The sequence below is a fragment of the Alternaria dauci genome, chromosome 8 (genome assembly GCF_042100115.1).
Source record: "Alternaria dauci strain A2016 chromosome 8, whole genome shotgun sequence".
NCBI classification, from domain to species: domain Eukaryota; kingdom Fungi; phylum Ascomycota; class Dothideomycetes; order Pleosporales; family Pleosporaceae; genus Alternaria; species Alternaria dauci.
In genome coordinates this window covers 2,406,412-2,428,079 of record NC_091279.1, presented here as the reverse complement: position 1 = coordinate 2,428,079, position 21,668 = coordinate 2,406,412, and the positions used below count along the sequence as shown (strand labels likewise).

The window sequence follows — 21,668 nt, the reverse complement described above, 5'->3', positions numbered from 1 at the left end:
CGAGTGAGATGCGAGCTGGTCGGAAGGTCGTGCGTAGAAAACGTGTCGTTTAGTGATCGTGATCCTTCAGAACTGAGGTTGGAATTGCTGAGATTGAGGGGCGAGACGTTTATTTGCTGAACCATTTGTTAGACTCGGGAGTGCTGGCGGTAGGATATGGTGAGAACTTACGAACGAGCCCTAGTCTTTCTTCTCTTGCGCTTGAGACGTCGAACGCGCTTCTTCCTCCATTTGGCTCTCATCTTGTCGGCGGGCTGTGATATGAGGTCAGCGGCTGTGCAATTGACAAGTGCGGAGTTGACGGCGAGTGCAAGGACACTCAAAGAGCAGTCGTTGCGCTCAATTGAGTGTCGCGAGCGCCGCCGTGGCTGGCTGCATATAACTTACATTGCTGTCGAGATGAGTGTCGTGAGTGTAGAACAAAGGAAGGAACGAGCTGGACGAAATACCTAGGTGGGTGCGGGGCTCGCTTAGCGAAAGCGGATTAGCGTCCAGCCCTGGAGCAGGCGCCAAGAGGAGTTCACGCGCCGCGTCACCTGCCTTGCGTCAAGCGTCAATCATCCACCAACATCATTCCGAAGCAGCGTTGTTTCTAGAAGGGAGATGCTGTATGATGGCGGGCGAGGCAGTCGCAAGCTTGCATGTCCAGGTCGCGGGTGAGAATTCACATGGTGAGTCGTGGTTCTCGAATCATGATCCGCAAACTAACGGATGCAGGAGCGCACGGAGGCAAGATCGAAGTGTGTGGGAACGAGCAGTTCTATCTTGGGAGGGATCCAGAGCTCTGGTGAGCGCTGTGTCCTGAGCTGGATACGATATTGTTCTAATCCTACCATCAGTCGCTACTCGTGGGTCGAGGACCTCACCATCTCAAGGAAGCACCTGCGCATCCACTGCATTCTCTATGAGCAGGACCCAGTTGCTAAGATCGCACCGTTCGTTTACGCGACAGATCTCTCCGCAAATGGTACCTACCTCAGAAAGAGCAATTCAGAATACACAGCGTCGCAAGATGCGGGCATTCTGATGGGCCCTAAAAGCACCTTCCTCCTAGAAGACAGGGATGAGATGCGTATCTCAGACACCGTCACTCTAGTCTACTACTCGAACACACCGGTAGACCTAGTCAAGTTGACCGCCATCCAGGAGCGGGAGAGACAGACATTTGCATCGCGTTATCTCCTTACTGGGCGTTTGCTCGGCGAGGGTGGTTATGGCAAGGTACTTGTGGGCATCAACCAAGAGACACAGCGACAGCTTGCATGCAAGATGATCCAACTGGACAAAATGTACGACACGTTGGCGATGTCAAACTTGCAGAAATCGGAGATGGAACAACTGCCAACGCGAGTGACCAAGTGCTTTCGCGAGTTTGACATTCTCAAGGACCTTAGCCATCCGAACATCATCACCATCGAAAAGGTCTTTCGGAGTAACAACACCATCTACATCTTTGAAGAGCTCGTCACGGGCGGCGACCTGTTTTCTTTTATCGAGTTCGAGGACGGCCGGATCGATGGTCTGCATGCTGCGCTTATCATCTACCAGGTCTTGAGAGGAATCGAGTACCTCCACGATCAAGACATCGTACACCGTGATCTGAAACCAGACAACATACTCATGTCATCTCTTGAATATGGCGCTCGCGTCATCATCACCGACTTTGGCAGTGCTAGATTCCTTCCTGGGAAGAACAGCCAGAACCCACCACAGAACAACAAGTACCACCGAATGTTCTCATACGTCGGTACCTTGGAGTACACGGCGCCTGAGATTCACCGACTCAACAAGGCGATTCCAGTCGATGACGGCTACTCGAAAGCTGTCGACATGTGGTCTGTTGGCTCGATTACGGCTACTGTGCTTACAGGCGACTTGATGTTCAGCGATCGCAGACACCCGGAGTATGACACCAACCCTCGCGGGGTAATCATGGGCCTCGCAGCCATTTGCGACCTCAGTAACCTGGACGATCCTTATCATCCGTCGTGGGCCAATGTCAGCTATCATCCAAAAGACTTCATCAAAGGTTTGCTTGTCCTCAAGGAGGAAGAGCGTATGACAGCGTCGGAGGCTCTCGATCACGAGTGGTTTACATCGTATGCCCAAGACTTTGAGGACCTGTACGCGAAGGCGAATGCAGACTGGGAACCGCGCGAAGAGAACCGTGATCTTGTCGACATTATTCCCAAGTCGATCTATAACCGCGCTGCGGCTGGTCTCATCGGTGGCGTTCAGAGTCCAGGCACCAATTCGCGGCCCTTCGCTTTGCGCCGGGCTCAAGATACACATAGGACGACCCTACCGTCTCAACGTTGGCGTGTAAACACGCCGTTGCCATCCATCATGCAAGACTATGAGGCATCGCAGTTCGCCAGTCAGTTAAAGGCTCCATCCAAACCCGGACGAGGTATGTATCATGTCACTGAAGATGACAGCGGTGACAGCGATGACTCCGAGAAGAGCTTGAATGGGATTATGAACGACTACTCACAGCAAGGATACTATGAACATCTTCCGCCACCGCCAGGGAACGACTCCGTTCTGGTAAGCGAGACACCCATTGACACTTATCGCCAACGGCAGCAGATTGAAGACCATGACCAAGATTCCGTTCTTGTCCAAGAGACGCCGCCTGAGTTCTTTCGCCACCATGGATATTTGTCCGATGATGATCTACCGGTCTGTGATGTGTGGATGCGTGATGACAGGGCGAATGTGGAGGGTGATGCGCATGCTCCCAGCAAGCGAAGGAAATTCTCGCATTCTACGCGCTGAGCTCCGCTGTTTGATCTTCGACTAATCTACAAAGGGACTAATAATATGCAGCAGCTGTGAGGATGTGGCGGATGTGTATTTCTTAAGTCTTCTTCTTTCTGATATAAACATCTTCGATTCCTTCTATTCATCATCTCATCAGGACGTGTTCTGGTTATGTTTCTTCAAATCTGAGGTGCTGCACCCCACGATTGGAAGCCCGTTGTCAAGAAAGCCTCCAGCGATGCGAACGCGAGACTGAACATGGCCGAGTGTGACAAAGTCGTTAAGCGAGATGCCTTTCTCAAGACCATTGGAGTCGGAAACGCTCCGTCAGCAGCCGAGGGGTTAGACTTTGAGCACGTGGCCGTTGGCCCCGATGACTCAGTTGATGAGTCGTTCACGTCTCTCGCATCACCATTGACACTATCGCTAACAGACATCCTCTGTATGGATCAAGAGGAAAGCGTGGACGAGATTGTCAAATCACTACATCCTCTTCATGGCCTCCCAGACATCAGTCTTCCGACTTGGACGGCGCTCAAGGCAATCGCATAAGGCCGTGCGAAGTGGAAAGCGTAATGTCTCCACGAGACCTGATACGTAATTTGTTCGAGATGAATGCATGCGTAAGTCTACCGAGTTAAGATGGGATGCCCCCGCTAAATACCCGGCATGTTCTGATTGCGATGCGTATGGCATCAAGAGATCTTCGTAATTAGCTTCAAAGGTGGCTGAATTAATCGAGGTATAGAATGAAGCGTCTCAGTTGTGGTTCTCGTTGCTGAAAGTGCGCGGGATGGTAGCGCCAAGACCACATACCTATACAGAATTTACGCTACCCAGACCGGACTACGGAACGATGAGATGACGGAACAGGTGGATACCTGCATATCCAAAGAATCCTCCCGACTCTAGCCAAAGCATTGAGTTCAGGAATTATCCGATTTGCGGCCACACTTGCGACGATGAAGAGGTGGTAGACGAGGGAGTTGACATCTCCTACGGTGGCTGATGTGCGGCAGAATTCGAGAAAGTGATCGCATAGGTATAAGTTCTATTACTACGAAGCTTCTGATACTAATAGATATTGTTTTCATGTCTATACCTTTGTTTCTGTTGTCAGCGCGAAGTTGCGCGAGCGTCATACGGTGACTCTTGAGTGTTGGGCGAGTGGATATCATACTGGACTAACAATCGACCGCACACCGTGAGAAGAGTCTGCTTAATTGCAGAAAACACACGCTCCTTCGAAAGCAAAAGCGGAGGTAATGCATGCAATATCTTGCATAGGATCTGCAAACAAGTATTAGAACAAGTTGAAATGAGCCGAATCTCAACTTACTTGCAAAGTCCATGCCAGCTGCGAGAGCGCACTGTGCAATAACATTGACATTGGCACCAATGCAAGCTACGTTCCAATTAGTCCCGCACAGTGGAAAGGATACGAAGATAGGCATGCTTACTCCAGACGTTACATCCATTGCTCTCCAGCTGCCTTAATCGAGTAATTGCAAGTAAACACTCGCCCGCAAAACCTTCATCTAATCCAACGCAACTGTATTGTCGCTGCCTTGTCACCAGGTGCGGATGGCTGAGAGCGTCTCCCACTGCGCCTTCTTCTGCTAGAGGTACTGAAGGCAGAGCAGATGCCATGGAAGATAGAGCCAGAAGGCTGATGACTTGAAGGTTGAAATGCATGATGCGGAATAGTTGGGATGCCTCGATGAGCAAGTACTTGGATGCAATCAGTTATTTTGCGAGAGAGAAGAAGACAGGTGAGCGATGTATAAGTGACCATGCAAATGGGAGTAGTTTATATAGAGAATATCTCAAGTATGTAAGACGCCATTGGCTCTTCTTCAACACTTAGGCGTGCATATGCCGTGGACAGTTTCTCCTCATTGCACCGGCATCAAGCCCGGCCAAGCCCAACTCAGCTACATGGAGTTGTATCTCCCCATTCTGAAGGTTCTAATACCACCGAACCTGATGCGGGGAGCTCGTGGGAACAGTCAGCATCATATTTTCTAACGGCTGGGACTTGCAAGATACTGAACAGAACAGCACTGACTTGAAATTAATATCGTATATAAGCGGGATACTGTTGTCTTTGTAACAGTACAATGTGCTCAATTGATACTAGGACTAAGTTCCGTCATGTGAGAAAAGGCAGAGGTATCTAGGAGGACAAGACTCGATCGTTTTGCGAAGAAATCTCACGTCTTCATCGGACAGCTTCTACCCCTCAGTCTCAGGGCAATATCAAACTGTCTATCTGCCTTGAATCTTCCCAGAAGGCCGCATGTTCTTGGTTGGATGATTAGATTGCTCTTGTTTTATGAGCTGATACATGCAAAAAGTCAGGAGACTTGCAAACTTGGCACCCGATGTTGGTGACGACTACTTCACTGCGAGGCAGACTCGGGTACGTAACAGTTTATGCCAAGTTGATACTAGAAGGATCAGATACTCTGTAAAGTAATCGCACGACCTGCCTTGCCATTTTGGAGGTCAAGGATACACTGTTCGGTTTCATCGCGCCTAACTCTTAGCTGACTGTTAAAGGACCGCGTCAGAAACCGAGAGCGAGAGTACATAATCCAGATAGAGATGTTCAATTCTATTGCAAGAGAGATCTGCCCAAAGTGTTGACAAAAGAATTATCACTTTGTGACTTTCTTGGGTTAAAGATTTCGTCGTGAAGTATTTGGTTTGTGCACTGGACTACAATTACTACAATATGATTGTTTTTATTCCAATTAAGGAAAAACTGCCGAGGTTTTGTAATCAATGCCCAGAAGTAGTAATTAAGCTCGGATGTCAGCGGGCGTCAATATGCTCACATCAAAGCTGTCAGCGTTGCCCAGCGGATCGCGGCACGAATGTGACGTTGCTCCATCTCTGGACTTGTAGCATGACGATGATACTGTAGACTGATGTGAAGGTAGACAGTACGGTGAATCTATAAAGAACGAGAAGTCCTCCCAGATCTTTCTGCTCTCATCCACAAGTCATCTCCAACTACTACCCCTCTATCAATCAGTTCTACCGCTATCTTCAAAGCCATCATGAAGGCCCACCTCCTCATCACCAGCATACTTGCTAGGTACGTTCTATGCGCAATATCACTGCGCTAGTAGCGTGTTGACCAAACCTCAGTGCCTCTTGTGTTTTCGGCCAGAACGATCCACAGCAATATGCCTGTGAGTGTCGCATTACCCCCGCCCCGGGCAACCAAGGTGCTATATTCGCGGGTCGACCGTGTGAAGCAGTAGGCGGAAGGGCGTGTTTTCACGCCCAAGGAAACACGATATCGGTATGTGTTGGCACGCTTCGCAAGCGGGGTTCCAGGAGAGCTAAGAACCATGGTACAGTGTATTACTACCCAAGCGCCGTGGACTCCTACCGATTGCCGTGAGTGGGGCGGCAACACACAGGATAATGCCGTGTACTCAGCTCGTTGTGTTCCATTCAATGGCGACGGATGTCCTACTTAGGTTCTTCTCAAAGAATGGTAGATTAGAGTAGTGCAAGGTCTTATTAGACATGGATGGTAGGTCTGTTGTGGAAGATCGAGGATCGGATGGGATTGTTTGTTGTCATCACTAGGAATAGGACCAGCAGGCAGATTAGCGACGAGAACAACTCTGGAGCCGAAATCCGATCTCTTTCCCCCTTGGTGCAGTTCGTAAATCGTGACGATGTTAAGCGTTGGCAGTCGCGTTGAACTAAGGCGTGGTAGTACACGCACCATGACGTACGCCAAAACCCGCGAGTAACCTCAACACCTCTTTTTCTTGAGTTGCACGACGTGTTGCAGAAATAATCCATTGTAACTTCTGTCTCACCCCTCAAAATCATTCACCAACCATGACGCCCACTAAGAAACGCCTCGAGAAGGAATTCCAAAGCCTGCGCAAAAGCCCCGCAGAAGGCTACCACGTCGAACTCAAACACAACGACATCTTTGAATGGACCGGCACGCTCCAAGGCCTCGACAATTCGCCCTACGAAGGCGGTACGTTCGCCTTCCACATCCAATTCACCGACGACTACCCCGAGAAGCCGCCAAAAATGAACTTTACAACCAAAATCTACCACCCCAACATCGACAGCAGGACGGGAGTCGTGAGCTGGAAGATGCTGGGAGAAGACTGGCATCACAACCACACCATGGAGAAGATTCTGATGAGTCTGAGGACGCTGCTGGATCACCCTGAGTTGGAGAGCGCGGTGGAAGTCAAGATCGCGAATGAGTATGCGAATTCAAGGGGCGCGTTTGAGATGCATGCGAAACAGTGGACGTTGAAGTGCGCCAAGGAAGGTTCTGTGTCGACTAGTTCTACGTAGGGACGAAAAAAAAAGGGGTGGAATTATCACAACCTTTGCTCTCGCCCCGGAGTGTCGAATTCAATACTGACTTTGAGACACTTTGTCTCGGCCGCCCGTGCAAAATGGTCATACGCCTTCTTAATATCACTAAACTTGAAGTCTGCGAACACAAACTGTCAGCACATACAACCACCTCCCAAAACGCGTACCATGTGAAAAAAAGTGAACTCACCGTGCGTAACCATGGCACTCGCATCAATCTTCCCCGCCGCAAACAACCCCAACAACATCGGAATCGTATGCGCCGAGACCAACGCCATACTAATCATCGTACTCCTCGCCCACAGCCGCTCAATATGCAAATCCACACTCCGCCCATGCACCCCCATATTCGCAATATGGCCCCCCTTCGCCACAAGCTCCTCACACATATTAAACGTCACAGGGATACCCACGGCTTCCATAACAACATCAAACCCATCCGCCTCATCGATATGCTCCGCGACCAGCTCCCGCACTGAACCCCGTACATCCTTCACATTATACACATGCGTAGCCCCCATCCTCTTCGCAACACCGAGCCGGTACTCATCCATATCGAAAAACACGAGCTTGCGCGGCGCATACAATTGCGCTGTTAGACCTGCTGCGAGACCGACGGGTCCCGCGCCGACGATCGCAACGGTACAGCCTGGTTGGACTTTTCCGCGGAGGACACCGACTTCGAGACCTGTGGGCAGGATGTCGCTGAAGAGGAGGAGTGTGCGGTCGTCGACGCCGCTGGGTGGGACAGGGAACAGCGAGGTGTCGGCGTAGGGGATGCGGACGTATTCGGCTTGGGTGCCGTCGGTGGTGTGGCCGAGGATCCAGCCGGCGTTTGTACAGCAGTCGGCCATACTGGTAACAAAGGGGAAAAGGTGAATGTCAGCAAGGTTTCTTGAAATGCGATGGATGTGCGTGTTTAGATTTACCTTTTCTTACAAAACTGACAAGTACCGCAGCACGTGATACACCGAATTAGCACGCGATCGCCTCTCTTAAAGTTCTTGACTTCTTGTCCAACATCTTCGATTACGCCGATGCCTTCGTGGCCCAGTGTCCGTCCTGGAGTGCACGTTGGGACGTCGCCTTTCAAGATATGTAGGTCTGAGCCGCAGATAGTGGTTCGTTGCATCTTGACGAGAGCATCAAGGCCGCCACTCAGTCGGGGGATCTCTTTGTCTACGATCTTGCACTTTCCCACTCCATTGTAGATGAGGGCTTTCATTGTGGAGTACGATGTCGTTCTGGTTCCGGATTGAAAGTGACGGGGTGAATCGAGCCAAGGGAAGAGATACCAAATTCTTGAATGTAGATCATCTGGCGTTGGAAGGTGACTGCAAGGTACTTTTTATACAACCAGCGACCCTATCTCCCATCCCCCCAAGCTCCGCACATGTCTTCTCAGCGGCGGACCGGAAGTTGCATGGCGTGTTGACAAAAGAGGATGAGGGGGGCCGCTCGTCGGCACCGCAGGTACCTCTCGAGATAATCGGACCATATCCCCATTCGTAGAAGAAGCTTGTAACTTACATTACTGTTTCGAGTCCTTGATCTGCTTTCGTTACTTCCATAATGCATCGTCCCTCTCTGCCAGCTACCGAGTCTCAATTACACTGCGCAGCGGCAATACATAGCTACTCGTTCTGTACCTCAGACCAGGACTCACATGCCATCCCTGCGTTGACGGCAGTCGCATTACCAAACGGGACATACTGCTAAACCGCGATCACCACGCTTCTCGAAGTGGGGGGAAGTAAAACCTTAAATCCGCCCTATCACAACTTCTCCTCACACCATATCCCCTGCACTCTCTCCAATCCGATCGCAGGTACAACATAATGCCATTTCTACCAGGGGGTCGCGCGATCTTGACGTTGGGGATGTTCCCTCCAAAAGCGGAGCCGTCGGCTCCGAGCCATGTTGCCCCGCTTTCTGTGCGAAAGGAACGCGTACTGTTTCACGGTCTCCGCGCGAGTAGACTGTCTCACAGATACGGTTGGAAGAGTCTTGGAATGAAGGATCCCTGGCTTGGCCCTTTATTCTTTCTTTCCGATGCTTGGTTTGCCTCGCGTTGTACCGCGCCCTTGCTTAGTCATGAAGTACATCCATCCATCACATGACCGCGATATTACGTGCACATACAACCCATCGATGATTCGCAGCAGCTCATACAAACATCTTCTCACAATCATTGCTTATACTCTTTCCCGCGATGCTAGCATGTCTGCCTTCCATTTTGTTTTCCGCAATCATACCCCGACCCTTGGACCAACACGAGGGGAGGAGAGGAGAGAGAAAGAGACCTACCGCTGGGGGTATTGAACCTAGAAAAGAAAAACCCATAAACTCATAGCTTCCGCGTATATGCCGCTCCCTGAAAGAAAACCATGGAACTGAAAGAAAAAACTCCCCAGCTCCCAGAAATTCCTTCTCAGAACCAGAAAGAAAACCCAACAAACACACGATACAATATAGACACAATAGGCAAAAGCCAAAACTAGCAGCACCAAAAGCCGAAGCTCACACACAAATCCATCCCCCCCTAATACACCTCCCCACCCTCCTCCTTGGGCTTATACATAATCGTCGTCAAAAACTTCTGCTTATACCTCGTCGTTGCGCTCGTCGCCAGTATATTATCTTTAATACTACTCGTCGCCAGATGATTCAGCACCGTGTGATTCGGATGAATCAACACACTGCTATCGTCCTTCATCGGCGTCGTCCCGTTCAATATACTCTTGCCGAGGAACCCGGGGAGCGTAGGTGGAGTAGGAAGGTTGTTGGTCATGGCGTTTGCGCGGGCGAAGCGGGATGACTCTTCGGGCGCGTCGAGGTCGAGGAGGTAGCGGGGGATGTTTTGGTGGTACTTCTTCGTTGGCTCGGGGACGACTGGTTTGTTCGGTTCGATGGGGGGTGCGGTGACGGTCGGGATTGGGTTCGTGGTTGCGTTTTGGGGTGGGGATGGTGGTAGGACTTGGGGCGGGTACATGCCAACTGGCGCTTCGCGTTCTTGGACGGGTGTTGCCGAGTCGTCTAGAGGGTCGTTTGCTGCTGCGGCAGCTGGAGGGCTGGCGGGGAGAGGCGTGAGTTCTGGATAGGGAACTTCGATGTAGTTTACGAGGATGTTGGTGTAGTCTACGGCCGTGGGGAGCTTGTCGGATGTCCGCATGTCGTTGTCGACGAGGAAGGTGAGGTGGTGGGTTCCTGGGGTGACGGAGACGTAGGCGGAGAGGGCATCTTTCTTCCTGCTGGGGCCGCTATAGACATGTCAGTATTGTCGGTGTGCAGTGTAACCTCGAAAGAGGCAGTCGTGAATAAGAGTTCAAGCCTCTGGGTGATGATTGACCAAGTCTCAGCCGAGTGGAGCCAACAGCCACGAACGGATAGATGCAGGCAGGTATGCGCAGGGAGGATGAAAGAGTCGTCTTCCACTGCCTCTACCCGTGTGGCTGATGCAGACAAAGTCCACCCCAAAATATTCCAGGAAATCCAGTATCCACTTACTTGCGATGCAACTTGTACTTTCGATTCCACCCCGCAAACGTTCCCGTCACATAAACCCGCTCACCAGGCCCTTCCCACTATCCATAGTCAGCATAAATCTCCCACACCCCGACTCCAAAAAAAACAAAAACTGAAAGCATCACATACCTCAATCAACGTCGGCACCGTCGGCCTCCCCTCACCCCCCTTAAACTCCTCGCCCAAATCCCCATCCTCATCCTCCCCCGCCGTCGTACTACTCACCATGGAGCTCCGCCGCGGCAACATGCCATCCGCATCGCTCTCATGCACCGGCGTCCATATCTCGTCTACGCCGCTGAAGCCAGCGAGTTCTTGCGGCGCAATAATGGGACTACCGGGCGTGTGCACTTCTTCCTCAATGGGCAGGGGCAGGCGCGGGGGCCGCGAGAATTGCGAGGCCGAGGCTGGGAGAAGGTAGTCGGCGGTGAGGGAGGCGGAGGTGGGCGAGGGCAGGTCCGAGGGCGATGGGGCGCGGGGGTCCGGGTGCGAGGTCGAGGAGGGGACGTCGACGGGGAGGGTGGGCGAGGGCGAGGGCGAGCGGGCGGGGACTTCGGGTGTAGCTTCCATCTCTGCTTCGGCGGCGGCGGGTTGTTCTTGTTGTTGTTGCTGAACGGCGACGGTGTCAGGTACAATGGCAGCAGCAGCTGCGGGCTGCGACGGCGGGGTCGTGTTTGCATCGCGGGGCGAGACGTGGTGCTTGTCCTTGTCCCTGTGGCCCTTGTGGCTGCTCTGCTCGTTGCCCATACTGTCTGCTGCTGCTCTGGTGGTGTTGTACAGGTCCTGGGCGGCGCGCAGCTGCGTCGTGACGGCCTTTGTGCTAGTCCCTCCGGCTTGCGCCCTCCCACGCGAAATGGGGCGGGCCGACGTGGGATGGCTCTCTGCGTTCTCGAGGCTCACGCTGGGAGCTGCAGGCGCTTTGGCGGCACTGAGCGCCTGGATCGACTCGCGGCGGCGGGCCGAGTGGTGCTGGCTGTGTGGGGGGTGGAGATGGGGAAGGTGGTGGTGGTGGTGAGGGTGGTGGTTGTGCGGACGGTCAGGGCCATGTGATGCAGTCACGTTGTTGGTGTTGGTGGGCGATTGCGGGTTCGACGTGGGTGTCGTCGACCGCGAATTCTGGTTCCCCATGACAACGAGACGCGACGGCGACGGTCGAGTGCATGGGGAGATCACGACAGATTGAGGTCAGAGAGCGTGCCACGCACCCGTCAAGCTATTACTAGGCCGGCCTGCTTGGAGGGAGCTGCAGCGGGACACAGGGGTCAAGATTTCCATGCCTGATGCCACTCAATCGCCGATAGCCACCTCGCCGCACTAGCCAATGACGCTGATCGTCGCCCTAGTCGGCCCTGTCCTGAGTCGCCTGCGCCTCCTCCACCCACGCTTAGACATCACCACGTCTGCCGCCATGGATGCTGCCACCGTCCTCGACGTCGTCACACGCGTCGCTGTCGTATTGGCACACGTGATCTGGTTCCCCATCAGTAAACTCATCAATCTAGCCATCATTCTGTTGCGGCCGTTCTACAACGTCACCACATTCTTCCTACTACCCTTCATCCGCCTTGGGCAGGCCATCATCAGAGTGCTGTCCATACCATTCAGCGCCAAGTGGCTCGAGAGAATAGAGGTATTCAATTTAGTATCTCCTTCATTTGTTGATGCTGATTACACAGACTCTATACGTCTACCTCGGAACAGCCGGCCTGATAGGATGCATCACCGGCACCGTCCTCTTCGTCGTCTTTAGGTTTCTCTCATCAACTCTAAAGATCGATGCAACTGTTGTCCCCGTAGAGCATGAACAGGGCAGAACAGCTGCTGAATATAGAGCTGCGCGACGTGTGAAGAAGGAGGAGTGCATCGATCACTCCCCCAGTGCGACGCCCGTAGTGTTGAAAAAGGTCCCTGGGCCTCGCAGGCGGGGTCTGCTCTCGCAAGTCATCATCGAAGAGGAGGATTCGGATTTCTGAACAGGATCAATGCGGATTGGCCGCGTTGTTGGACATGTTCGTATCAGCCACCAGGGTAGAATGTCCAGAGTCTCTCCAATGCGCTTCCGAACGTATGCCAGAATTGTTATTCTTCGCGGTCGATGTGTCAATCTTGTTGAGACTTGGGCCACCGGAAGCAGTTTCCTCTTCGTCCTCGTCCGCATCGATCGACATCATTTCCAAGTCCAGGGTCGATAATACTGATGACTTCTTTCGCACTGGAGGAGGCGGAGCAGCCCGTGGACGTGGTGTACATGCACTTTGGCGTGCCGATGGTCTACAACGCGTCAGCTGTGAACAGACGAAGAGGTTGTCACCCACGTCGCAGAAGTCTCTTCTCGCTCGTCGGTACCAGCCATCGTGAGCCAGTGGAAAACCACAGCAGCCCATGTAACTGTCGCAACACGAGTCAGCCAAATCTGAAATCATTAAGCAGCAACATACCATCAAAAGTGCAGATAGTAAGGCAAACCTGCCACCAGTAACATGTCAGTGAGTGAGTTCTGAGTTTCTTGGATCTCAACTGACAAAAGCCAGTTCATTTCCTTGAAGAATGCACAACGACGTAAGATTCGCCGCAGTCGGCACAATAACGAGAAGCGACCCAATGCACGTCTTCCAAAGCAGCCTCTCCACCTTCTTCGTCATAACCTGATTCGACCGCCGAAGCTCAACCGCGACCTTGCGCTCTGCTCGACCACACGTATTCCCGATCCACAGAGCCAAACGACCCATGACACTCGAGCCCGAGAGCTGTGCGCCTCTCATCAACGGGCTGAGGAGGTAGACGAAGACGAGCGTAAGGTAGACGTTGATGATGATGTCGCATGTCAATAGTGGGACGCCGGTGTACCGCTTGACACCGATACGACAGCGCTTGTCCTCTTCAGACATCCAGTACACGGGTAAGACGAATGCGACGATGCCGACGGCGCCGAGGCTCGATATGATTCCGATTGTGCTGAATAGCCAGAGGAGGTCGTGGTAGCGGGACATGTAAGGTGCTCGGAGCGCATGTGCTCGTTCGACGAGGAATAGATACCTGTTGGTGAACCCGTGAGCTGTTTCTACGATATTCACATGCTGTTCGGGATGAAGGCCGACGTACATGCTCACTTTGCTGCCGGCGTAAAAGACAATGCATATCCTCATCGCTATCCTGCACACACCATGTGTATTGAGCCCGAGCCCGTTATTGACGATTGCAGCAGCGAGAACGAATCCCATCGAAAGGAAGTAGAGGACGAAGACGTACACCTGAGTCAAGGTAATGCGTTTGTACGAATGGCCGTTGAGAACTCGAATGCGGTATCCTAGGCGTGTTAGTCGTAGTGTTGCAGTAGACGTGGCGACGAGTCATGTTTACCAAGTAGTCCAGATAATAAACATATGCAGATTTTGGAAGTTACAACAAACGATGTACGTGGCCCGGGTGGTTCGCCATAGATGACAGGCGCATTCTGGATGAAGGTTGGCGCATTGGCTACAACTGGTGTTGCTGTGGCTACTGCAACGAGGAAGATCCAGAGTCCTAGGGTGATAATCATCGTGGTAAGAGGACTCATGCGGAGTATTAGTCGCACGCGACTCAATTAGGAGAGGAAGCTAGGAGCATGACTAGTAAGAAAACATAGGTCGTAGGTGAGATATTTAGGATGATGATGGCGAAGGGGTGAACATGCGAAGGTGCATGGTCCTGGAGTTGCAACTGCTTAATGGTGAGGTCAACGCACTGCACCGCTCCTTCCTTTGTATGCCCCATGGCAGAAAATTCGACGGGAAGTAACGGCCCACTGACCATAGGCGCACTTCTTGGTAAATTCATCACTCCATGGCCCGCTGTCCACCAGCTGCGTCAAAGGCGGACATCTTCCTGTTGCACTCTCAGGGCAAGTGACTCCGTCAGTAACTCGCCCGCTCGAACGTGCAAAGAGACATTTCATTCACAAGACGCCACTAGACGATCGACCTCATCATGCTAACAAGTATTGGGAAACGCCTACCCTTGAACAGAGCCCTTCTTGGAGATTTATGGGAGATATCAATCACTCAGTCACTGTTTATTAGAATAGTTGAAGATGAAGAGGTGATAACTATGACGCTACCTAGATGCCCCCCGCTTCGATATGCTTCTGAACAGCGCCACAATCTCATAGCGACCTTCCTTTGTAGCTCGTTGAAGCGCACTACCAACATGAGCGCCTTTTTCCAATAGTAGCGCTACGGTCTTTGTGAAGCCACCGGCTAATGCCGACTCAAGTGCGGTTTCATGTCCTACACCCTGCGCATTAACATTAGCGCCCTTTTCTAGTAGTAGCTCTACGCTCTCTTTGTGGCCTCTGACTGAAGCCGCCCGGAGTGCAGTGCCATATTTTCCGCCCTGAACATTGATATCAGCGCCTTTTTCCAATAGTAGCGCTACAATCTCTTTGTGGCCTAGGGCTGAAGCAGCCTGGAGTGCAGTGCCATAATGTCCACCCTGCGCATTAACATCTGCGCCCTTTTCTAGTAGTAGCCCTACGATCTCTTTGTTGCCATTTACTGAAGCTGCCTGGAGTGCGTTCCCATAAACTCCACCCTGAGCATTAACATCAGCGCCCTTTTCTAGTAGTAGCTCTATGATCTCTTTGTGGCTATGACATGTAGCTGCCTGGAGTGCAGGGCCATAATATCCACTCAGCGAGTCAACGTCTGCACCTTGCTCGAGTAGAATCGCCACGATTTTCCTGTGACCGCCCAATGAAGCTGAATAGAGTGCTTTCCTCCGAGGACTTCCCACCTTGACGTCAGCGCCTTTTTCTAACAGTAGTTCAACCATCCCTGTATTGGTTTGATTCAATGCTGCAGTCAGTGGGGTGTTGCCTTTCTTGTCTCTACTGTCGACCATAGCAGGATCTACAGCAAGCAACAACCTCGCCAGCATCTCAAAGCCATTATTGGAAGCCCACCACAGCGCATTCCTACCGTCCGAGTCTTGCGAATCGATCTTGAATTTCCCTGATGCGATCAACACCGCAAGAACCCTATGGTGGTCAAGCCCTCCCGCATTGACGAGAAGATTTCTCGACTTTGAGTACACAAAGTCACGGCTTGCAGCGCGCCCCGCTGATTTACGCTGGGATATTTGTTCATCCACTTCCGCAACGAGGCTGCTATAGATATCTTGAACCTCGATGGTTTCCAGAAACAGGTCGAGAGCCTGTTCACTGCCCGTAGCAGCGGCGGCGAAAAGAGGGCAACCGTAGCGCTCTTTCTCAATGTCCATACAAGAGCTGGCTGAATTGAGAACTCTGATCAAATTCGCCAGATCCAGCTCAGCTAGTATGTAGGGAAGACTAGCGCCTTGCGTATGTCTCCGTATTTGGTGCTTCTCAAATAGGTTGTCGAGCTTGACCCATCGGGGAAGCGGAAAACTGTTGAGAAAGTCCGCCTGAGAGATGCCTCCGCCTTGTGCTGTGTCGGCATGGTACAACACGTTTTGGACAGCATATTCCAAGAAGGGAAACTTTTCGGCCGCAGACTTGCGCAAGTCCGCCGACGCTGGTAAGGTCGCTTTCGGTAGATCGTCGGGAAGCTGTAAAGATGTGGCAATGTCGATGCTAATGTAGTTGAAACAGCACTGCTTCAATCGATCGTGGCTTTGGCCCTGGAAGTTGCTTCTGAACTCGGGCCAGATCTTGCTAAGACCATTCTCCTTGAGCAAGAAGTCTCGTACCGACTCGTGTATGAATTGTACCGTTTCTTTCTTGGACTTGGTCATCTCAGTAAGACCCTTGGACGATCTAAGGAGAAACCTTCTGACTATATCCGGTGTCATGTCCTGATGGTGCTGATTGGCGAGTGCATCGGGCTCAGTTCCAGCGATGATTGCACAATACAATTGCTCTGGTTGCAATGGTTGCCGGGCGAAGAGCACCCACTGTAAGCACAGTACTAGTTCTTCTTTGTCTTTTGAGTCGCGTGTGAGTATGTCCCGGAACAATTCGTGTAGATCTGCTGGGATTTCTTTCAATCTTCGCTCAAGAGCATACATCCGGCCGCCGTCATACTCTTCGTTCAGGATGTCAGTCACAAGCACAACCCACATGAACACACCGGAACTCTTCTCCTGTAGATCCCTTCGAATCTTTTGTGCCCGTGCACTAGTTCCGATCTTTAGCGCACTTTCAAGGTAGTTATTGACGTCCTGGGTGTGGCCTTCTTGTCCTTCGAGCACTAAACTGATACCTGTCGGAATCGTGACTTCAGGATAGTGTCGGCTCGACAGGCAGACTCGGAAGGACCTGCCGGATGAAACTGCGAGCTCGCCAAGGTTCGCAAAGAAGGAGATCATGCTCCGCACTTGCCATTGTCCGCACTCGTCAAGCGCATCGATGAAGCATATCACGGGTGTTTCTCCGAGACTTAATACAGCTTGCTGGATTTGATCTTCTAGCGAATACGTAGTCCACTGATAATCCGCGCTGATAGTCGATGGTATCAGGCTCAGCGAGCGGGGATTGCACCGTAGCGTAGGAACTTTCTCGAGAAGCTGCAGTAGAAGTGATCTATACATTCCGATGATAGTCTTCTCGAGGACGTCACCTCGTGCATTGAAGAAGAAGGCAATCACAACGCTGTCTTTTCTTGTTTTGCTAGCCTGGCTGAAGGCAAACTTCATCAATGTTGACTTTCCGGTTCCTGGTTTTCCTTTGATCCACAGGAAGCCGTGATGGATATGAAGTTTTTTCGGGTCAAGCCATTCAGTATGCTCTGATTTTCGCAACAACCACTTGCATGTCTTGGCATGGGCGTTCTTGATTGTCGCATAGCGCGCGTCAATCTGGTCGAACCGCAGCGACTCCATGAGTGCTTGCCTCTTTCCGTCGTCCGAAGATGGACCTTGGTCCTGAGTAGCCTCCCTTATCTCTTTCCGAAGCCTCCTAAATGCTGCTGCCTGTTGTTCTCCGTATATTGGCGCCATGCTAACGCCAAATATTCCGAGCAGTGAATACGCACTGTCTTCTTCGCGCTTTGTGATACGGTTCGCAGCCCAGGACATACGGTCATCGACAGAGAAGCTGTGTAGGGGGGCTCCTCGAAGGGCAGGGATGGGAATACGCGTGACGTCGTGGATGTGTTGCTCTAGGCTGAACTTGTCGCCAAGCAGCTCTCCATCGCGAGAGAAGAAGAGGACAACGCGAGGGGCAAGTAGTTCTTGAAGTGTCCAGCCTCGAGTGAACCATCTGCTGTTTCGGAAAGCCGAGATCCAGGTGATGCAGGGCGTTTCGTGATCGGGTGGTGAGTGGTCGGCTTTCCTTTTCTTCGTCGTAACATCTGCTAGGTACACGTAACATTGGGCCGAATTCTTGTACCAACGGAACATGGACGTGATAGCCTCTGAAAGCTCCGCGCTGCTTGACTTGTCGATGCAGCAAGTGTCGATCCAGAAATGTTGAAGGCCGTCTTTGATGGTTTGCTCAGCACAGAACTGCAACTTGGCATAACCGCTCTTCTCTTTTCCTGTCTCGTTGCGCATATCGTCATAACTTAGTTCATCTCCATCGTCGCCCCAAGTATGCGACAGTATCGCATAGGGCGGGGTGGAGGTGCTTTCATGGTTGACAAGGCTGAAGCTGCTGTCGGCCTTTATCTGTACAAGCCGCATCGAGAGGCATTCGAAGCAGGCACTTTGTCGGGCAACGAACGATATGAGAAAGCGTTTTTGTGGTGCCTACGAGGGTCGGAGTCGGAGTTGGAGTGACTGTGTTAAGTGTTACTGCCTAGGTACGGGAAGGCTGAAGTGCTGGAGGTGATGAGCTGAGGCGTGCAGGCAGTGGCTTAGACTACCAGGGGTCTGGCGGCTCGAGCATAATGGGCTCGCGAATAACCTGATGCGTGCATTGTCGCATATCTCGTGTGTGTCTTCACGATCGCTTGTGTGTTGTAAGAGAAACAACAGTTGTAGAATCCGTGATGGATGTGAGGTGTTGTTGCCGTTTTAGCAATACCGCCGAAGCCTAGAGGGAAGCCGCTGACTTCAGTCACGTGATATGACCTCGCTCTCCGATGCAAGGGTTGCGCTTGCCGCAGCACGCGGATTGAATAAGCAGCCTCTTAGAACCGGTGTTCTTGGTTGACAAGCTTGTCAATGAGAAAGAGATGGGTAAGAACATGGTGGACAGCTTAGGAAGAAAAGTGGCCGTGGAGCCATGGCTGGCGGGCATCATAGCGGCCGTCAAGCCCAGGACAACTGTGGGAGAACGACACTTGCGGCAATGCTCTCTAAATAAGATGATGATATAAGTAATTCTGATAAGTAGTCTTAGTAGTGTCTGTGTAGCTGCTCGAATGACAAGACTGCGCTAAACCAAACAGGGCTTCTTGTAAGCTAAGAATTTCGTAACGGACAGACCGAAAACAGTGGTGCAACCGAGTGTAAACCTGCCCGCTGCCGCGAAGCTCTCAAATTCTGGACATCCATCGTCATTGCGTAGACCAGCCTTGGTTCGTACGTCATGAAGCTCGCTTCCAGCCGTGAAGTGTCTCGAACAAGTACCAGGGTCGCAATACCCAGCCCAGGTTGCAATACCAGTTCAAGTAATAACCGCGGCATTGTGTACTATGCACTCCCCACTGGTTGCAGTCGAGCACTTTGCCAGCCCACCAAAGCTTGGGTTTTCTCCAGTTCGGTGGGCCATGCTCCACTAGCCGCGGTTGTAAAAGCAAATTTGCCCGCCAAACACCCTAGCAACAGCTAGTAGTAGGCAGCGGCTGCTGGCTTATCGCGGGTAATGTGCGGCTTCTTGGTAGACGTAGGTGACTTGTGTGCTACTCTTGGCTGGATGCGTAAAAAGGTGGACAACATGTGGAAAGCGAGCATGGGAAACGTAGTGTGCTGCAAGGGCGCGTTATAGGCGGGACGGAAATGCCTCACGACACAGCCTCTCGCGACAAAGACCGAGTGTAGAGCTTGGTGCGAGAGTGTGAGACGAGGCTGTACATGACTGCTGACTAGACGGTGAAGACAAAGTCGGACATGGTGGAGCAAAGGCAGACAGCAGGACATTCACCGCAACGGTCACGGCCGGTGTGTTCGCATCTCGCCCCGTGTTGGCATGTGAAGTGCCTGGAGGGGGCAAGAGCGACCCGCGCTAACGTGGGTCTGGAGATCGGCCAGGCACAGGGGTCTGCGGGATAAGCGAGATTGGGCAGTCCGAGCACAGCCTCCTTCTAGAGCGCGCAGCAGACGCCCATCTTTTGTCTCACGCCTCTGCCCTTCTTCTCTCCCTCTCCCGCCGAGTACTAGACGGACATTGATGCTTGCCGGAAGCTTGAAATTGTACCTCTTTTAATTTTACATCGCTATACTGCCATCGCGACTTCGGCTCTCTTCCACCACCCCAGCCCGTGCACGACGCTCCCCGAGGGAAAGGAGGCAGAGAACAATACCAGCAACCATGCGGAGAGGCGTCACCATATTCCTGCTCGTCACCATTGTCGTCCTCGGCTTTGCAGTACACAGCGTATGGACACTACTCGGTCTTCTGATCGCTTCTGGCCGCGAAGATGCCATTCTCCGCGGAGAGCTCCCTGCGCCCAACTCGAGCGCTATCAATGAGGCGCCGCAATTGATCCCCAAGATCATTCACCAGACGTACATCAACGAGAGCATACCCGCGCACTGGAAGGGCCCCCAACAGAGCTGCTTGGATCTCCACCCCGACTACGAGTACAAGCTGTGGACCGACAAGAAGTCGCGCGAGTTCATCGCTGCTGAGTATGTCGGAAAATACGAACGCGATAAGGCGTATCGCTAACATGCTCAGATACCCGTGGTTCCTCGAGACCTTTGACGGCTACCCGTACCCCATTCAGCGCGCCGATGCCATCCGATACTTTGTTCTGCACCACTTTGGCGGAATCTACATCGACCTCGACGATGTGCGTACATTCTTCTCTGTCAACCACCTCATACTAACAATCCTAGGGATGCAACCGCAGCCTCGACCCTCTTCTCGCCTACCCAGCCTGGGTCCGCCGCACAATCCCCACTGGAATCTCCAACGACGCGATGGGTGCCATCCCCCGCCACCCCTTCTTCCTCAAGGCCATCGACTCTCTGACCGACTACAACCGTCGCTGGCCCCTCCCCTACATCACCGTCATGGCATCCACTGGCCCTCTCTTCCTGTCTCTCGTCTGGCGCCACTACAATAACGCTTCCCCCGTCGACGCAGACCGCGTCCGCATCCTCTTCCCCGAGGAATACAACAACCACTCGTGGTCCTTCTTCACCCACCACCTCGGCAACAGCTGGCACAGAACAGATGTCAAGATCATCTTCTGGCTCGCCAAGCACTGGTTGTTGGTCACGATCCTCGGGTTCGTGGTTGGCTTCGCGATACTGGGTATGCTGTACAAGTTCTTTGTGCTCAACAAGCGATCTACTGGTCCCGGAAGCCCGAAGATGCGCCTCTTCAACCAGAGGATGCCATTCTACCGCCGCATCAGCCAGAAGAGGAGCTTCGAGCTGGACGACCGACATGAGGTTTGAGAGAGAAAGAGAACTCTTGAGAAGAGTTTCGCGCATTGCATTGTTTGAGCGTTATGTCCGTATCACGTGTCTTGCATTTACCCGGAGTTTCTTGTCGGATCGCGGCCGCCTCGCACTTTTTATCCCCCTTCTTATTCTACGCTTGATCTTTTTTTTTCGTTTCTATCCATATCATTTTCCATCGAAGGGTAGAATGCCTTCCTAGCTTGTTTTAATTTGCTTTGTGGGTAGCAGGAGAATAACATTGGCGGCAATGGCGCTGTTGGGTACACACATTGGAAGAGGCTGGACCGCTGTTGTTGTGGTTGTTGTTGAGGAGAGGATCCCTGGGGTTTTCATTATAGAAGGACCGGACCGGGACCGGCAAAGTTCAGAAAGACCGAAGAGCTCGGTCTTGTTGGAGACGCTGTTGTATGTAGATATGTAGAAGAAGCTTTATCGCTTATGTTAATGCGAGAATGTAGCTGCATGATTGGAGA

At 52.2% G+C, this 21,668-nt stretch overlaps 7 protein-coding genes across 7 annotated transcripts; 4 read left to right on the top strand and 3 right to left on the bottom strand.

The window, feature by feature from the left end:
* Nucleotides 1-692: 692 nt before the first annotated feature.
* Nucleotides 693-2,778, top strand: ACET3X_008723 (uncharacterized protein; the record flags this gene model as incomplete). Its single annotated transcript, XM_069454928.1, has 2 exons — nt 693-787; nt 840-2,778. The coding sequence occupies 2 exons, from the start codon at nt 693-695 to the stop codon at nt 2,776-2,778; spliced, it is 2,034 nt and encodes a 677-aa protein (XP_069304325.1).
* A 3,852-nt stretch (nt 2,779-6,630) lies between these two features.
* On the top strand, nt 6,631-7,110 carry ACET3X_008722 (uncharacterized protein; the record flags this gene model as incomplete). Its single annotated transcript, XM_069454926.1, has 1 exon — nt 6,631-7,110. One exon carries the CDS (start codon nt 6,631-6,633, stop codon nt 7,108-7,110), a length of 480 nt encoding a protein of 159 aa, XP_069304324.1.
* Nucleotides 7,111-7,136: 26 nt separating this feature from the next.
* ACET3X_008721 (uncharacterized protein) lies at nt 7,137-8,359 on the bottom strand (the record flags this gene model as incomplete). The annotated part of the gene is made up of 3 exons (XM_069454925.1): nt 7,137-7,252; nt 7,325-7,989; nt 8,064-8,359. The coding sequence occupies 3 exons, from the start codon at nt 8,357-8,359 to the stop codon at nt 7,137-7,139; spliced, it is 1,077 nt and encodes a 358-aa protein (XP_069304323.1).
* Nucleotides 8,360-9,676: 1,317 nt separating this feature from the next.
* Nucleotides 9,677-11,787, bottom strand: ACET3X_008720 (uncharacterized protein; the record flags this gene model as incomplete). Its single annotated transcript, XM_069454924.1, has 3 exons — nt 9,677-10,394; nt 10,642-10,718; nt 10,789-11,787. The coding sequence occupies 3 exons, from the start codon at nt 11,785-11,787 to the stop codon at nt 9,677-9,679; spliced, it is 1,794 nt and encodes a 597-aa protein (XP_069304322.1).
* A 280-nt stretch (nt 11,788-12,067) lies between these two features.
* ACET3X_008719 (uncharacterized protein) lies at nt 12,068-12,632 on the top strand (the record flags this gene model as incomplete). Its single annotated transcript, XM_069454923.1, has 2 exons — nt 12,068-12,289; nt 12,336-12,632. The coding sequence occupies 2 exons, from the start codon at nt 12,068-12,070 to the stop codon at nt 12,630-12,632; spliced, it is 519 nt and encodes a 172-aa protein (XP_069304321.1).
* A 2,868-nt stretch (nt 12,633-15,500) lies between these two features.
* ACET3X_008718 (uncharacterized protein) lies at nt 15,501-17,616 on the bottom strand (the record flags this gene model as incomplete). The annotated part of the gene is made up of 2 exons (XM_069454922.1): nt 15,501-15,529; nt 15,618-17,616. 2 exons carry the CDS (start codon nt 17,614-17,616, stop codon nt 15,501-15,503), a joined length of 2,028 nt encoding a protein of 675 aa, XP_069304320.1.
* A 2,314-nt stretch (nt 17,617-19,930) lies between these two features.
* On the top strand, nt 19,931-21,668 carry ACET3X_008717 (uncharacterized protein). The gene is made up of 3 exons (XM_069454921.1): nt 19,931-20,412; nt 20,462-20,576; nt 20,623-21,668. The coding sequence occupies exons 1-3, from the start codon at nt 20,093-20,095 to the stop codon at nt 21,187-21,189; spliced, it is 1,002 nt and encodes a 333-aa protein (XP_069304319.1). The 5' UTR covers nt 19,931-20,092; the 3' UTR covers nt 21,190-21,668.

Bases quoted from the DNA above. Each gene is read 5' to 3' on its own strand.
- ACET3X_008717 (XM_069454921.1), top strand. From the start codon at position 20,093: ATGCGGAGAGGCGTCACCATATTCCTGCTCGTCACCATTGTCGTCCTC. The intron at 20,413-20,461 runs GTATGTCGGAAA...TAACATGCTCAG, and splicing joins CGCGAGTTCATCGCTGCTGA to ATACCCGTGGTTCCTCGAGA. The intron at 20,577-20,622 runs GTGCGTACATTC...TAACAATCCTAG, and splicing joins TCTACATCGACCTCGACGAT to GGATGCAACCGCAGCCTCGA.